The sequence below is a fragment of the Neofelis nebulosa genome, chromosome 7, assembly GCF_028018385.1.
Source record: "Neofelis nebulosa isolate mNeoNeb1 chromosome 7, mNeoNeb1.pri, whole genome shotgun sequence".
NCBI classification, from domain to species: Eukaryota; Metazoa; Chordata; class Mammalia; order Carnivora; family Felidae; genus Neofelis; species Neofelis nebulosa.
The window spans coordinates 6,473,682-6,489,184 of record NC_080788.1 but is presented as its reverse complement, the minus strand read 5'-3'; the positions used below and the strand labels follow the sequence as shown (position 1 = coordinate 6,489,184).

General features: G+C 55.5%; 1 protein-coding gene across 4 annotated transcripts; it reads right to left on the bottom strand.

The window, feature by feature from the left end:
* Positions 1-2,570: 2,570 nt before the first annotated feature.
* On the bottom strand, positions 2,571-15,387 carry PLIN1 (perilipin 1). 4 transcript variants are annotated; one of them, XM_058736581.1, is made up of 9 exons: positions 15,272-15,387; positions 14,541-14,599; positions 11,551-11,755; positions 9,762-9,844; positions 8,172-8,436; positions 7,667-7,839; positions 5,780-5,971; positions 5,092-5,337; positions 2,571-4,085 (listed from the first exon to the last, which is right to left on the bottom strand). In XM_058736581.1, exons 2-9 carry the CDS (start codon positions 14,586-14,588, stop codon positions 3,726-3,728), a joined length of 1,572 nt encoding a protein of 523 aa, XP_058592564.1. In that variant the 5' UTR covers positions 14,589-14,599; positions 15,272-15,387; the 3' UTR covers positions 2,571-3,725. The 4 variants fall into 4 exon arrangements, with proteins under 4 accessions (XP_058592564.1, XP_058592563.1, XP_058592565.1 ...); XM_058736580.1 differs by having other exon boundaries at positions 15,201-15,329; XM_058736582.1 differs by lacking the exon at positions 15,272-15,387 and adding an exon at positions 15,127-15,224.
* Between the last annotated feature and the right edge of the window lie 116 nt (positions 15,388-15,503).

The window sequence follows — 15,503 nt, the reverse complement described above, 5'->3', positions numbered from 1 at the left end:
TTCGAGCCCCACATGGGGCTCTGTGCTGACAGCTCGGAGCCTGGAGCCTGCTTTGGATTGTGTCTCCCTCTCTCTCTGCCCCTCCCCTGCTTGCGTGGGTGCGCTCTCTCTCTCTCTCTCTCTCTCTCTCTCTCTCTGTCAAATATAAATAAAACATGAAAAGAAAAAAAAGCATCCAGCACATGACTTCAGCTTAGGTTATGACCTCAGGGTTTGTGAGTTCGAGCCCCACATGGGGCTCTGTGCTGACAGCTCGGAGCCTGGAGCCTGCTTTGGATTCTGTGTCTCCCTCTCTCTCTGCCCCTCCCCTGCTTGCGTGGGTGCTCTCTCTCTCTCTCTCTCTCCCTCTCTCTGTCAAATATAAATAAAACATTAAAAGAAAAAAAAGCATGCGACTTCAGCTTAGGTCATGACCTCAGGGTTTGTGAGTTTGAGCCCCACATGGGGCTCTGTGCTGACAGCTTGGAGCCTGGAGCCTGCTTCGGATTCTGTGTCTCCCTCTCTCTCTGCTCATGCTCTCTCTCTCTCAAGAATAAAAATATTAAAAAAAAATTTTTTTTTTTGGGGCGCCTGGGTGGCGCAGTCGGTTAAGCGTCCGACTTCAGCCAGGTCACGATCTCGCGGTCCATGAGTTCGAGCCCCGCGTCAGGCTCTGGGCTGATGGCTCGGAGCCTGGAGCCTGTTTCCGATTCTGTGTCTCCCTCTCTCTCTGCCCCTCCCCCGTTCATGCTCTGTCTCTCTCTGTCCAAAAATAAATAAAAAACGTTGAAAAAAAAATTTTTTTTTTAATTATGAAAGAAAGAAGTGGTAAATAACTGCATGGATAAATGTATTTTATGGTCTGTAACGGTCCTTTCTCCATCTCCAGATCGAGTTGGAGGTGCATTTCGTGAGCTGGAGGGAGGGGATAGGGGATAGGGCATTTCTCTGGAGAGGGGCCTTGGCATCCCAATGTGAAGTGGGGTGTTCTGAGGTCATGAACTACTGAATATAAGTGTGCAAGAGCCTTCGCATCCATGTGAACAAGGAGGCTCGCCAGAGTGATGTCTTTCAGAACAGCGAAAAGTCCCACACCAGCCACTGAAGCACATTTCTTTCGTTTCGAGGAAATATTTTGCTCTCATTTGTCTCCAAAAAGTGTTCAGGAACCCCGAGAGCCAGGCTCTGGGTGCTTTGCTACCCAATCAAGAGGTTTTTAATGATAAGAAGAGACTTTTACAACGTAAACTGTTTGTTTCCTGGGCTATCCTGCCCCATACACTGGCCCCAGCACCCTGAGGGGTGAGGGGTGTGGCCTGGCCAGTAGCTGTGTTGACAGCTACTGCCTGGTCAGGGACCCAGCTCTTCTGGGTTGCTGAGAGGGCAGTTTTTCTGCTACTTGGGGTATGGCCTCGAAGGAGGAGCCACAGGACTATGGAGGAGTGGACGGTCGGAGTGCGGTTTCTGAAGCTCCAGAAAGAAAGCGGCATGGGCAGGGGGGGCCAGGACAGCTGGGGGTTCTCTCTACACATCCAGGCCTGAGGTCAGTGCTCCAGCAGCTGCCCCCGGGAGCCCTGCCAGGGCCAGGTGGGACTCTATTTTCTAGCCCCTGTCCTATCAGCCTATTTATTTATTAAAAAAAATTTAATGTCAATTTTATTTTATTTTTGAGAGACAGAGCATGAGCAGGAGAGGGGCAGAGAGAGTGGAAGACACAGAATCCGAAGCAGGTTCTATCAGCACAGAGCCTGACGTGGGGCTCAGATCCACGAACGGTGAGATCATGACCTGGGCCAGAGTGGGACGCTTAACCAACTGAACCACCTAGGTGCCCCACATATCAGTTTATTTATAAGGGCCCCCCTTGCCAGATCACATTCCCTCCCCAGGGAACTGCTGGGGTGGTGTGGATTGCACAGGTGGGGTGGGTGCCAAGGCCAGCTCAGAGTCCTGGCTATGTCCACATGTGTATGTCACTGGCACTTCCATCCCCCACTCCGGGCATCCTCAGATTCCAGAACCATGGATCAAGGTCAACAACTCATTACACCAAAGCTCTGCCGGGACCCAGAGTCAGTTTCAGAAAGCTGGGCTCTCAGAGGTGCAACAGAGTGGGGGCCGAGAGGGTGCTCACAGGCCTGAGGGGAACCTATGGGGAATGTATATATGGACATCCAAAAGGACTGACAGAGGGGCGTCGAGGTGGCTCAGTTGGTAAAGCGTCTGACTTTGATTTCGGCTCATGTCATGATCTCACAGTTCATGAGTTTGAGCCCTGCATTGGGCTTTGTGCTGACAGAGGAACTTGCTTGGGACTTTGTCTCACCCTCTCTCTCTGCCCCTCCCTTACGGGGGCACGCGCACACACACACACACACACACACAGTCGCTCTCTCTCTCTCAAAATAAATAAATACATATTTAAAAGGACTGACAGCTGCAGATGACAATAACAAGAAAAACTGAGTTTGGTTTGGAAGGTTACTTGGCATCATCTAACAATATTTAAAATGCGCATACTCTTTTACCCAGCATGTCCTGGTTCCAGGTTATAAATTTCTCCTATAGATTATCTACACATCAGCATAAAGCATTTTGTATATAGACATTTATTGTAGCACTATTTGCAAGAGCAAAACAAAGGAAACAACCTAGAAGTCCATTATTAGGAAACTAGTGAAGTCAAAGATAGCACATCTATACCACGAAGCACTTACTGGATGGTCGTGAAAAAGAGCAAGGGGTATTTGTGATATGGATACAAAAAGATCTCTCAGATGTATTGTTACAGGATAACATCCCACAGCTGTGTGAACAAGGTGGGGAGTGTACAAAGTGGGCTTGCACACGCACAGCCTGTACCTGGAAGGATGCACAACAGACTGACAGCACAGTGCTTTTTGTGAAGGGGAACTGGAGAACTCAGTGAGGAAGACACACACCCTTTTGCAATATTTGAATTTTTAAATTGTACGTATCCATTCCCTAGATTTACCAAATACTGCCATTTTCAAAAATAGGGCTTGAAATGAACCGTGGTCACAGAGCCCATACACACAGTCTGTCTAGGTTAGACTTCAAGGAGGTGAAAGGTCACCGTTGTCCCCCAGCACCAGGGCGCCAGCGGTCAAAAGGCGACGGAAGGGTGAACGCGCAGATGGAAGGAAGGCTAGAAGGACGCAAACGGAAAGGTGGCTGTGAGCCAGAAGGTGGCGCTACAGAGCGCAGGCCGGGGCTCAGCCTGGGAAGAGTAGCGGGTCCTCGGAAATGCGAGGCTACTCTTTACAGAAACGTACAACAGCTTTCGCACCTAATCGTTGCTCCCTTCAAAGGAGTCTGCGGAGAGCCCGGATACTCAGGGGGAGTCTCTGAGCTCAGGGCTTAAACATGGGTCACAAACTCCTGCTTACTATTGGTCTACGGATGCTGGATCTACATTTTGGAAACACACGTCATTTGGCAACAAATTTGGTTAAAGAAGTGAGACATCAAGTCAGACAATCCTTCGGAAAAACAAAAACAAAAGGCATACAAGCAAAGCAAGCTGCTGCTCCGATGCTTCTTAAGAATAGGTTCTGACAGCTAAGCCCAAAAAAGGTGCTGGGAAGATGATGCCGCGGGAATGGGGCCCACTTGGAAGAAGTCTGCGCTCACTTGGAAGTGCGGGCTTTGTTTCTTGGCTGGAGAGCTGGCGGGGGCCTCGCCGCCGTCGGGGGCCGGGGGCCGGGCGGACGGACGCGCGGGGCTCAGCTCTTCTTGCGCAGTTGGCTGTACTGCGCGCGGCCCAGGATGGGCTCCATGACGCTGGGCCGGAAGAAGCTGTCGCTGACCCTGCGCGCGGGCTTCTCGCGGGCCACCGCCGGGAAGACCGGGCGCGGCGCGGCGGGCGCGTCCGCCCTGTCCTCCTGCCCGGGGCCGGGGGGCGCCCCGGGACTACGCGCGGGCCGCAGGCTGCCGCGGGGCTGCGGGGGGCGCGCCGCGGGCTCCGGGCCCGCGGGCGGCGCCCCAGACGCCCTGCGCTCCGCCTCCCGGCGCTCGGCCTCCGCAGGCGGGTTATCGATGTCCCGGAATTCACTCTCGGGCTCCATCAGCGACAGCCTGGGGAGCTGAAGGCAGTCGTGTTAGGGCCCCGGCCTGGCCGCTGTCCCTGCGCCTCCCGCCCACCGCTTCTCTGGGACCCTCGCATCCACGCCTCCCAGGAGCGACCTTCGAGGGGAAGGGCACCGCCTGGAGTGTAGGACTGAGCCTTTAGTGCCCTGGGACACAGGCGGGGGGAAGCGGGGGCCCAGGGGAGATCAATGATGTCTTGCCCTCTCTCTCCAGTGGTCTCCACAGGCCAGACCCTTATGCAAAGCAGGCATCCCCTCCTCCCAGTTTCCGGACACCTTGAGCCTCCCTCAAGGGTCCCTCGGTGGAAAGAGAGTGGCTTTCCCACCTTTCCTTGGGGCGGAGTTGTGCACTAAGCATGGCCCACACGTTGTCCCCACCGGGGTCAGGGTGCCCAGGCCTGGCCCTGTTTGGGGCCCAAGGTGAACAGGCTGGCTGCCGGGACCCCTGGCCTGCCCCTCGAAAGCGAGTGACTCAGCGACCCCTGCCCCCCAAGCCTTGCTAGCCCCGAGGGGCCCGGCGCCTGGCTGGCAGCCATGGAGCCCACACAACCTGTAACTTGCTCTGGGAAGGGGCCCCGGGGACGCCCAAGCAGACAGTACTGGTGTCTCTTGGTTTTTCCTGTTGCTGCTAGGTGCTAGGATTGGGATGGGGCGGCCACTGTGCCCTGGAACGTAGCCCAGCCCCCAGGGTGCCCTGGAAACCTCCCTCCAGCCCCTTCCCAGGAAGCAGCACACCCTTGCTTGCTGAGGTGAGGGCTGGGCCACCAGCAACCCCAGGCTGATGGTCAGAAGGGGGCATGTGGGGAAAGGTCTCAGGCCAGGGTCATGGGCTCTATACTCTTGGGGCTGGCAAGGGCCCCCAGTCAAGGCCGTGGTTTGTCAAAACGTTTCTGGGGCGCTGAGGATCCGGAGGACCGCCAGGGAGATTGGGGACGGGAAGGCCACCGCAGCCAAGTCAAAGCTGCTGTGTCCGTCCTTTCCAGGCCCCTGGGGCGGGACTCACCGGCACGTAGTGTACCACCGTGTCCACCACGTTGTCAGTGACACCCTTCAGGGCGTCCGACAGGGACATGGCCCTCCCCTTGGCGGCGGAGACAGCAGGGGCCCCGGGGAGGTGCAGCATCCTGGCTGCCGAGCCCAGCACAGTCGCGGGCGCCCACATCACGGCCGAGATGGTGCTCCGGAGGGCCTTCTGCATGGTGTGGGCCACGCTGCCCAGGAGGCCTTGTGGGCTGGGCAGGGCTGCTACCTGCGGGCCAGAGCTAGGTCAGCACCTCCTGCAGCGGCTCCCCTGGCCCTCCCCCTCCCCACAACCCCCAGAGCTAGAAGGGAAAGAACGGGGGACACCAAACTGAAACAGCTGTAGGCTGGGCTCTGCCACCAGCTGTGTGGCCTTGGGCAGGTCACTTCCCCCCTCTGAACCCGCTTCTTCATTTGCAAAATGAGTCTGGCCGTCTCCCCACCTGCTGTGCGGGTCAGCTGAGGGAGGGGCACAGAGGCTGTGCGTAGGTGAGGGGAGCGGTGCAGGAGGCAGGCACTGCGTCTCTGAGCCCCGGGGGCGGGGGGGGGGGAGGGTTGGGGTGGGAGGGGGGCAGAGACCCTGTTTCACCCTGTGCCTCTGCTTCTCGTCCCCTCACTGGGCCGCGGGACCCAGAGGCATCCTGGTCCCACTCAGCTTCCAGCCCCCTTACCTCACTGAGCTTGTTCTCCTCGGTGTCTGACTCCTCCTCCTCCTCCTCCGTCTCTCCCTCTGTGTCCGTGTGGTCCTCGTGGTCCTCCTCCTGGGCGGCCGTGAGGCTGTGCAGCCAGGGCGCCCGCGCCTCACTCTCCCGCCGGGACACCACCTGCATGGCCGCGGACGCGCCCCACTGGGCCAGACTGCTCTGAGGGACGGAAGGCCGCGGGCTGCTGGATTCAGGGGCAGACCCCCTCACCCCCAGGGTCAGGCCCCAGCAGACTGTTCCTAAAACTTGTCATTGAGGGATAACTTCCATACCTGGAGTGCGCACATCGTTCATGTGCAGCTCTGTGAGGTTTCCTGAGCACACGCCTGTGTAACTACCACAGATCAAGACACAGACCCTTTTCAACCCCCCAGTCTCCCTGTGCCACCCACGCAGGCGGGTGGGTGGCACAGGGGGACCACATTTTGACCTCTACCACCATGCCTTGGTTTTGCCCATTTTTGAACCTCATATAAATGGACTCATCCAATGTGTTTTCTTTCACGAATGGCTTTTTATTCAACATCATGTTGTGAGATTCGTCTGTGCTCTTGCGCGTTCAAAATAGCTCCTTCTCTTCCCTGTGATAAGTCCATGTACACATGCCATAATTTACACATTCTGCTGTTGATGGACGTCTGTGTTGTTTCCAGCTCTTGGCTAAGGATAAAGCCTGATAGGAACATTTCGATGTGTCTTTTGGGGGACATAAGCTCTCATTGCTGGTGGGTCAAATCGATGGGTCTTAGGGGGTATGTGTGGTTAGCTTTAGCAGCTACTGCTTGGAGATCTTTAAAGAGTGAAAAAATCAACAGGGCCACAGTGTCCCATGGGCGGAAACAGACTTGGGCAGGTGGGCTAGTGTCCCCTTGAGGCACAGCTTGGCTCACTCTGGACCCTAGGGAGCTCCACAAACATTTATTATTCAACTCCAGGGGACACCAGTATGTCTTATGTGAACAGGGTGCCTGAGGTTGCACGGTACAGTAGGGTCTCCCGACTACACATAAGGCTGGCACACGGGTCTGTCTCAGCCCCCGCTGGGAAATGACCCCCCAGTACAGGGGACAGAAGGGAACTACCAGTCCTGTATCCCTACTGGAGCCACAGAAGCTGGCGCACAGCACGTTCTCAGCAAACATTAGCTTGAATGGATGATCCAGGGCTGATGAGCTTTTAAAAGTGTCACCCGAATGGTGGCTCAGAAATGGCTCTTTTGTTTGCTGACCTTTATGCTGTAATGTTGTTTGTGTTTCCTTTATTTTCCTTTATTTGGTCTTTGTTTCTTACAGAAAAACGCAGTCTATCTCTGCTAAAATACACAGAGGTGGAGGGGGGTATGGTGGGGAGATAGCCCTACGTGCACCCAGAAAAGGAGGCTTTGCCTTAGGGCCAAGTAGGATGCAAATGAGAAGCCTCTGGAAAGGAAATTTTGAAATCTGGGGCGGTTAGGGATGCAGCCTGGCCAGGGCTCTCTCCCCAAGAGAAGGAGCTTGGGGCCTGGATTATTTACAGGGGACACTCCCTAGTGTCTGGATAGCAGCCGGGGGACCTCTGCTCCCTCATAGGCAGGAGGGCCCACAGCAGGAGGCCCCCTAGGAGGGTGAATTTGGGGGGCGGGACTCAGAGGGACAGGGAGAGACACCCTAGCAAGGCAGGCTTGCCCTTGGTTCATGTCCTGTCCTTTCTTTCCCCTTGCAGCCAGAGGACCGGCCCTCAACCGCCTTAAGGCCTCTTGTCCTTAGACCAAAAGTCCCAGGCCAGGCTGGAGGAGGGAATGTTCTTAGGACCAGAGGTGGAGTCGGGTGGGAGGGACCCAGGCTGGGGGTCAGCCAGATCAGGGCAGACACTCACCAGAGGTGCCACACCTGGGATCCACATGGCCAGGGCGTGGCCCTGCTTCAGCGCGCGGGCTGTGGTCTGGAAGGTGTATTGGGACAGGGTGTTGGCCAGGGCCCCAACCCTGCTCACGAGGCTTGGCTTGCCTTTGGGAGGCTTCTGGGCCTGCTGGTGTCCTGCAGCAGGGGCTGGGTTGGATTTGGGGGTAAAAGAGAGGAAAGCTGATCAGAGAGGGGCTAGGGAAGCTGGGCCTCTGTCTAGGGTTGGAAAGCGGTCACCCTGGTTCCACCACAAGTCTGCTAGTGACTCGGGTCACTCACTTGCCCCACTTACAAATGGGGCGAGGAGGCTATATTAGGATGGCTCCATCTAAATATCTTGCCAGACCTTCCCTGTTCCAGAGCAGTGGCTGGGTGAGTCCTGGCTGCCTGTTGCTAATTCCCAGGCAGCATGGGTAGGCGCCTCCCTTCCCAGGGGGGTGGGGGTGGGGAGGTCTGCCAGCCCCCCTAACGATAGATACCTGACTCTTCCTTGGCGGAAGGGAGGAGGTACTCTACCACCTTCTCGACGCCACCCAGGGCCAGGTCGGCCCCTCCGGAGGCCAGCCGGCCGGCTCGGGTGTTAGCAGCATACTCAGCAGTGTCTTTGGCTACCCCCCAGGCGAGCTCGCAGCTGGCCAGAGCGGCCCCCAGGACCTTGTCCGAAGTGCTGGCAATGGGAACGCTGATGCTATTCCTGGCACTGCGAAGGCGGGTTGAGATGGTGTCCTTCAGCTCAGAGGCGATCTGTGGGAAAGGGGCGGGCGGGGGGGGGTCAGGCCTGTGGGTCTGGTAGCCCTGAGCCCAGCTCCCAGGAAGGCCTCAATTAAAGGCCCAAGCGAGGGGCGCCTGACTGGCTTAGTCGATAGAGCATCTGACTCTTGATGTCAAGCTTGTGAGTTCAAACCCCACGCTGGGCGTTGAGCTTACTTAAAAAAGAAAATAAAGGCCCCAGGGACTGGCACCAATATCTGGGCCTCTTGATTACGCTGGGCTTTAAAGGGGAAGAGCTCCAGTTCTCCCTGTGCATGGATCTCCTGGCTGCTTCACACCCCACTTCCACCTGTCAAGATCCTCACCATCCTTCCCCCACAGAGGTCACCTCCTTGATGACACCCGTCTTGAGATTCTCATGCACACAAGGCACCTCCACTCCCAAACTCCTTTAATGCCTTCTCTGTTCTTCCCTCAGAACACCACTCACATTCCCACCTGTGTTTATATTGACTCAGAGATGTGGCTGCTCACCCTACCAGTTCTGTACCGAAATAATTGATCTTTCTCTCCTATTAGCCTGGGAGCCCTTTTGTGACAAAGGTGCCCTTTATCCGGAAAGATGTGAAGAGCACAGGCCTCCGAGCCAAGCAGACCCGCTCTCACGTGGCCTCCACTTACGGCTGTGCGGCCAGGGAAAAGTCACTAGCTTTCTCATCTGTAAAAAGGGGATCCCTGCCCTGTCCCAGAGGGCTGACAAGAGGATTAAATGGGAGGGCTCCACAAATCGCATCACGGCCCCTGGCACAGGGCAGGGCTCAGGAAATAGTTGTGGGATGAGTAGATAGTTGGTCAGTGGGAGGGAGCTTATCCCCAAAGCCCTTACCTAGCAAACGCCCAATGCACGTGTATCTGGGTAAAGTGACCTTTTCAGTCTCATGGTCCACAAAGGACTGGATCTTGAGGACATGGGACTGCAGTCCCGGGATCTGATGAGTGTGGCCCAGGATGTTAGGGGACTATAGTTAGCAAGTGGCCCAGTGTGGGTCCACCAGGTGTCATGGGGCAGGGCAGGGGGGGTGGTGGGATCGGAAGCAGTGAGACCCGCCCCAAGCTCCTGTTTGAGTTTGCCCCTGGGCGGGGCCTGCTTTCCAGAAAGGCTGCCTTCATTTGGCACCACAGGGAGAGGAGGAAGCCTGCTGTGTGGACTTAGGAGCGGGCAGCCACCCCCAAGCTGGAAGGGCGCCTACCACAGAAATGAAAGACTGACAGTCATGGATCGTCACTCTGTGCCCTCTCCTCCTGAGCAGCAGGACAACGGAACACGGGGCACATTCCGGAAGAGGAAAGGGGCTCACCTTTTCAGGAGGGTACTGGAGGGCTGGGATCTTTTCCTCCAGGTGGTCCAGGCCTCGGCAGGCCAGCTCGTTGGCCGCTGTGACTGGAAGTGAAGGGCCATGGTGGGGTGAGCCGTGAGAACCTAGCAGTGGCCTCCGTGCCAGGGAAGGTGCCTCAGAGCCTTCAAAACCCCCAGCCCTGCTGCCTCCAGCGCATCTGGGAACCTGGGGCTCCCCTGCAGCCCCTCCAGTCCGCGGTAACTCCTGGAGGCCAGGCCCGTGTCTTCCCTCTGTGTAGGAACTCTGGAGTCAGGCAGGTCTGCACTCAAAGCCCAGAGCCTGCACCTGCAAAGCGTGGCCTCGGGGGAGTCACAACCTGCCCGAGCCTCCGGTTCCTCATTCGTAAGACGTGGGTTAATGGATCCTACCTTGCAGGAGGAACTGGCAGAAACTCTGTGAATCACCAACAAATACTGGGCTCTCCCTCCCTGCCCTCCCTCCCCTCTCTGGGTGAACTCTGGGTGGGCACGAAGGAGGAGAGGGAAGGCGTGTGAGCAGGGGCAGCAGGGCCCTCCGGGGGCCTTGGTGGGAGTAGGGCGGGCACGGCTTCGTTCTGGAGGTGACCGACTCCTAGCCACGGCCAGCCCAGGCCCCAGACGGTCCTTGCCCTTCCTTCTGACCTCTAGGAGGAAGATGATCAGCAGCGGGAAGAGGGTCACAGGGAAGAGAAAGGAATTGTCCCCAGAGAGCAGGGCAAGTCCCAGGGGACGCAAATGCTTCTAGGAGATTACTGCCCAGGGGCTGCCGAAGATGTAGCCCTGCAGTCGTGACCATGGAGACGGGTTCTATATTCTCTCACATAATCTTTCACATATGCTTTCTCCAGATAGGTGACATTTCTTCACAAAATTCTCAAGCAGCAGAGAACCCAGATGACTTGGCCATCTTCTGATTGGGCGAAATGAGACCCAGGGAAATGATTTGAAGAGTTTGTAGGCAGGGAGGCTGCTGGCCCAGGGCAGAATCCTCAGACACCCATAATTCTCTAATCAGGATGGTGGAAGGTCCTAGACTTCTTGGTGCTGCTGGGATTTCCCTCAGCCCTGTCAAGAGCCCTGCCTTGGATGTTGTGATGAGCAGCGGGTGATGTATGGAATTAGTGAATCACTATCTTGTACACCTGAAACTAACATAACACTGTATGTTAACCATGCTGGAATAAAAACAGAGAGAGAGCAAGAGAGAGAGAGAGAGGGCGCCTTGCTTTGGAGACTGTATTTACAAATAAGGCAGGACAATTTGAACAGGGGGGGTCTGATAGCAGGGGCCACATGGACTGTCACCGGCTGGTCCCATCAGCTCCTGGGCCCGGAGAGCTTCCTGTGCCCCCGCTCCTCAGGCCCTGCCGGGCCAGCCCTAGCACCTAGGGACCCTGCCTGTGTGTCAGACTCTACGAGTTCCTGCTGCCGCCAGATTTGGGGCCAAACTGGGTGTCTGGTCTACCACAGGCTTCACTCCCACCACGGCCCACACGGCTCTGCCCATTCCCTCCCCTGCCAACTCTCTGGCCTATCATGTGATCCCAGGAAAATGCCAACTTGGCGATAGACGAGACATGTAAGGATGAGAAGAGATGTATGTCCATATCTGTAGCTATTCTACGTCTGCATGATCTGTGTAATGGGATGTAGGTGGTAAGAAAGGCGGTCAGACAGACAAGAAGGTGCACAGACATGTCGGCAGACAGACAAGCGAGCTATCGATCGGACAGACTGACGGATGGTGGCCTGCAAGGGCCACGAAGACTCACACTGGGTGGACAGCCTGCGGACCACGGGCTCCATGCTCCAGGCCGCCAGGCTGCTGGCGCCCTGCACACCCTTCTCGTAGGCATTGCACACAGAGGCCACCAGGGGGTAGGCTTCCTTGGTGCTGGTGTAGGTCTTCTGGAAGCACTCGCAAGTGCCGCTCACCACCGGCAGCTGCAGGACCCGTTGCAGGACGTTCTCCTGCTCCTGGAAGAAGAGAAGGCAATCGAGTTGTCCCTCTGCCCTCTCGTGCCTCTCGGGAAGGCAGCCCCGGGTCACGGCGCCCACTGGTGAGGCTAGCCGGGGTCCAAGCGACCCAGGAGGAACTCGGGCCAGAGGGGGAACACAAGAGCCAGGCTGCTCCGCTCTCCTGGCCACAATCCAGGCTCTGGAGAGCTGCTGGGACGTGGCCTCCCGGCCTCCGCATGCCAGTCCCCGCCTTGGGCACTCTCCCCCTGCCCTCCCATGCCCCTTTCTGTCGGGCAAAATGCCACTCCCTCAAGACACGGCCGGAGGCTCACTGGTTCTGTGAGGCTTCTGACCCTCTTCCATCACGTCAGAAGCTTCCACTCCCTCCTGGCTTGTCTCCACACGCATCACATGGTGCTGCGATCATGTGTGTACCTGTCTCTCTCCTGGCCATCCGTCCTCTTTGCATCTCCAGTGCCTAGCCTAAAACCTGCGCAGTAATGTTGGCTGAATAAACGAATCAGCCGGGGCTGTACCTAGAAGGGGTGAGTTTAGATCGGAATCACGGAAGTTCAGATCTCCGGGAGCTTCTGCAGCAAAAATGCCTCCTTCCCATAGCCTCTCTGGCAGACTTGTCTCTAGATGTCTCCTTGGATGGGTCTTGCCCCTCCTAGAGTGGCCGTGGCCCTTGTTGGACAGCCAGTGCTGAGCTACAATGTGCCTTCACCCACTGCTCCACTCTCTGTCCTCTGGAACAACACTGAGCAAACCTATTTCATCATTCATGGGCTGGCCCTTCACATATTTGAAGGCAATATATATGTCTGCCTGTAGTGGTCCCTCCTCTGTGCTCAATAGCTCCAGATCCTAACTTAGCTTACCACCCTGGTCTGCTGGTCCCCTCTGGACCTGCTACAGTTTAGTGCTGCTTTCCTTCAATATATGCACTCACACTTGAAGACAGCATTCCAGATGTGGTCTGAGCACATGGGGTATAGTGAAACCGTCACTTCTTGTTATCGGGGAGCCATGTCCTTACTAATGCGTTTCACCTACGCAGCAGTCACCTACACCGAATTAAACTGGAGGTGGCCTGGGACTCTCAGCGAACACAGGTGTTTGAAAGAATGTGGACTCCAGTCATGCACAAGGGAACGTCTCCTCAGTGCCATTATACCCCAGGCACGGATCAGGGTGCTTTGGTGACAAGACCTCACTGAATTCTAACAGCGACCCTCTGAGGTCTAGCACTTTGCCTGCGAGGACACAGACACTCAGAGATGTGAAGTGACTTACCCGAGATCACACAGCTAGTAAGTGGCAGAGTCAGGATTGCAACTGAGGCCTGAAATGGCCTGTGATTTGCTTCAAAATATCGCAAGGCAGAGGAGTGAGTGAGCGTGTGGATGAGGCCAGACCGGCCACGGGATTGATGAGCGGCTGTGGCAGCTAGTGAGGGGTATTCTCTGCTTCTGTCCGCTCGCAGGAATGCTCAGAAACCGCCACACAGGAAGTGAAAAGAGAAAGCTCCCCCGTCTGACTCAGGCGCGGGGGCTCTCTCTGCAGTCGGATGTGTCCCTGTTACAGGGTTCTGCTCTGGAGGAGAGGACCTGGCCTCTCTATTTGTAGGCTGAGGTAGAAGACCCAGCAAGGAGACTCGGAACAGCAGGCCACGGCATTTTAGCTTTCATTTTGCAGGCGAGTTTGAAATTTGAACTAGACAAAGATTATGACTGCAAACGAGAATATTTTAACACTTGGACAGAATCTTCGGAGGTTGTTGTAGGCAGAGCCAAAGAGGGTCGATCCCGACCCCACTTGTTCATTTTACGCCTCTGTATTCTAGGATTTATTTATTTATTTATTTATTTATTTATTTATTTATTATTTATTTATTTATTTTAACATCCATTCATTTTGGAGAGACAGAGAGAGACAGGACGTGAGTGGGGGAGGGGCAGAGAGAGAGGGAGACACAGAATCTGAAGCGGGCTCCAGGCTCCGGGCTGTCAGCACAGAGCCCGACGCGGGGCTCGAACTCACGGACTAAGAGACCATGACCTGAGCTCAAGTCGGAAGCTTAATGACCTGAGCCACCCAAGTGCCCCTATATTCTATGATTTGATATAAAACTTAACGTGGTGATTCCAAGTGCAAAGGTTAGTTTAAATTAGGTCCCCTAATTGGGGACAAGATGGGCAGTATAGGGGTGCACAATTTGTAAGCTTCATTGACTCTTTGAACTGTGCCTAAATCGGAGAGGCCTTGCACGGAGGCATCAGGTACACCTGAAGGTGTCAATCCGCTCCGAGTCGCAGAGAAAACCAGCCTAGACACACAACTCTGGAAACACCGTTCCTCGGCCCCCTTCCCATACACAGCACAGGCTGTGCCGCGTGTAACTCGGAGAGGTGCCATTCGCACAGAACACACACAACGCCCCAGAGTTACAGAATACAGCGGCTCAGCGTCTCAAACGACACCCCACCTGGGTGGACAAAGCAGGGGCTTTTGCATCAGGGTTTAGAACTCAGTAAGTAGCTCCCTTCCCCTCCTTTCTTTACCTCTCAGCCAATATTTCTGTCCTTTCCTCCGAGGCGTTTAGTTTTCATTAGGCACTCCCCCGCCCCCTCCTCTAAGAGCCCCCTGCAAAAGGCAGTGAGGGTGAGAATAATGAAGACATAATGGTCAATGAAAGGTGAATATAATCGAGACAGATCTTGTCCTAAATCCCCTGAACCTGTCCTCCCTCCCCCACTCAGTGGTCCCCTCCTCCCTTCTCATAAAGGCCCAAGTTACTTACGGGGAGGTCTCCATCCGGCAAGGCTGGGCCCTTGTTGATGGCCGTCATAGCTCTTCAAGCTGCAAAGCAGAGTGCCAGGTCCATGAGAAAGCTCTCAGCTTGACACTTGCAGGGTCAGTCCCCTACCTCTCATGACCACTGACGAGGCCCAGGCTGCCTAGGGGCTCCAGGTCCCTCAACAGAAGGCATCTGGTTGGAGGGTGAATGTCAAGGACTAGCGGCCCCTCCCTGGAGTCCCACTGGGAGGAGCTGCCCCACAGCCTACTTGTCAAGACTGATGTTTCTTACAAGGGTTCAGGGTAAGAAATGAGAAATAAGGGTAGCTTTACGAGGTAAGAGGTTTTAGATGAAGAGGCTCCCAGATGAAGATCCAAAAGAGACTGAAAGAATAAGTTTCAGGTTTAGTCTTTTTTTTTTTTGGTGAAAAAGTTCTGCATTAATTCTGTTCTTTTTAAGCAAGCGTATCTGCCGGTCCTTCCCGGAATGCTCAACTAAGAAAGCAGTCACTCTTAAAACCAGCTATTTCAGCAGCGTTCTGGAAAAGCTGGTGCGCCAGGATATCTATCCTACACTCTTGGTCATTCACCTTGAGTAATCTCTCCCTCAGTGGTTTCCCTGCAGGCCTCTTCATCTTCAGTAAAATTCTCAGGACACCCTTACCCTCAGCTTCTTTCCTTTAACTCTCGGAAACAAAGCAGGTAAGGCAGATGTTCCTGGGCCCCTGCACTCACGCTAGCGGATGCTGCCTCGGTCCCACAGAGCCCAGGCTTCTGAGTGTCTCCCCAGAAGAAACCCTTCCAGCTGCTCCAGAGAAGCCTTGGGCAATGCTACTAACACCTCCCAGCTGGAGGAGGGCAGAGAGGAAGAGAACGTTGGGTCAGCCAGTTGTCATGGTTATTTGAGCCAGGGCCCCCTGAACGTACCCTAACTTCTGTAAGGAGATACGGCCAACTAGGAGGTGGA

Excerpts from the sequence above, each read along its gene's own strand:
- PLIN1 (XM_058736581.1), bottom strand. The coding sequence starts at position 14,588 with ATGACGGCCATCAACAAGGGCCCAGCCTTGCCGGATGGAGACCTCCCC. Across the intron at positions 7,840-8,171 it reads TTCCGCCAAGGAAGAGTCAG|CCCCTGCTGCAGGACACCAG; the intron begins GTATCTATCGTT and ends AATCCAACCCAG. Across the intron at positions 5,338-5,779 it reads AGGAGAACAAGCTCAGTGAG|GTAGCAGCCCTGCCCAGCCC; the intron begins GTAAGGGGGCTG and ends TCTGGCCCGCAG.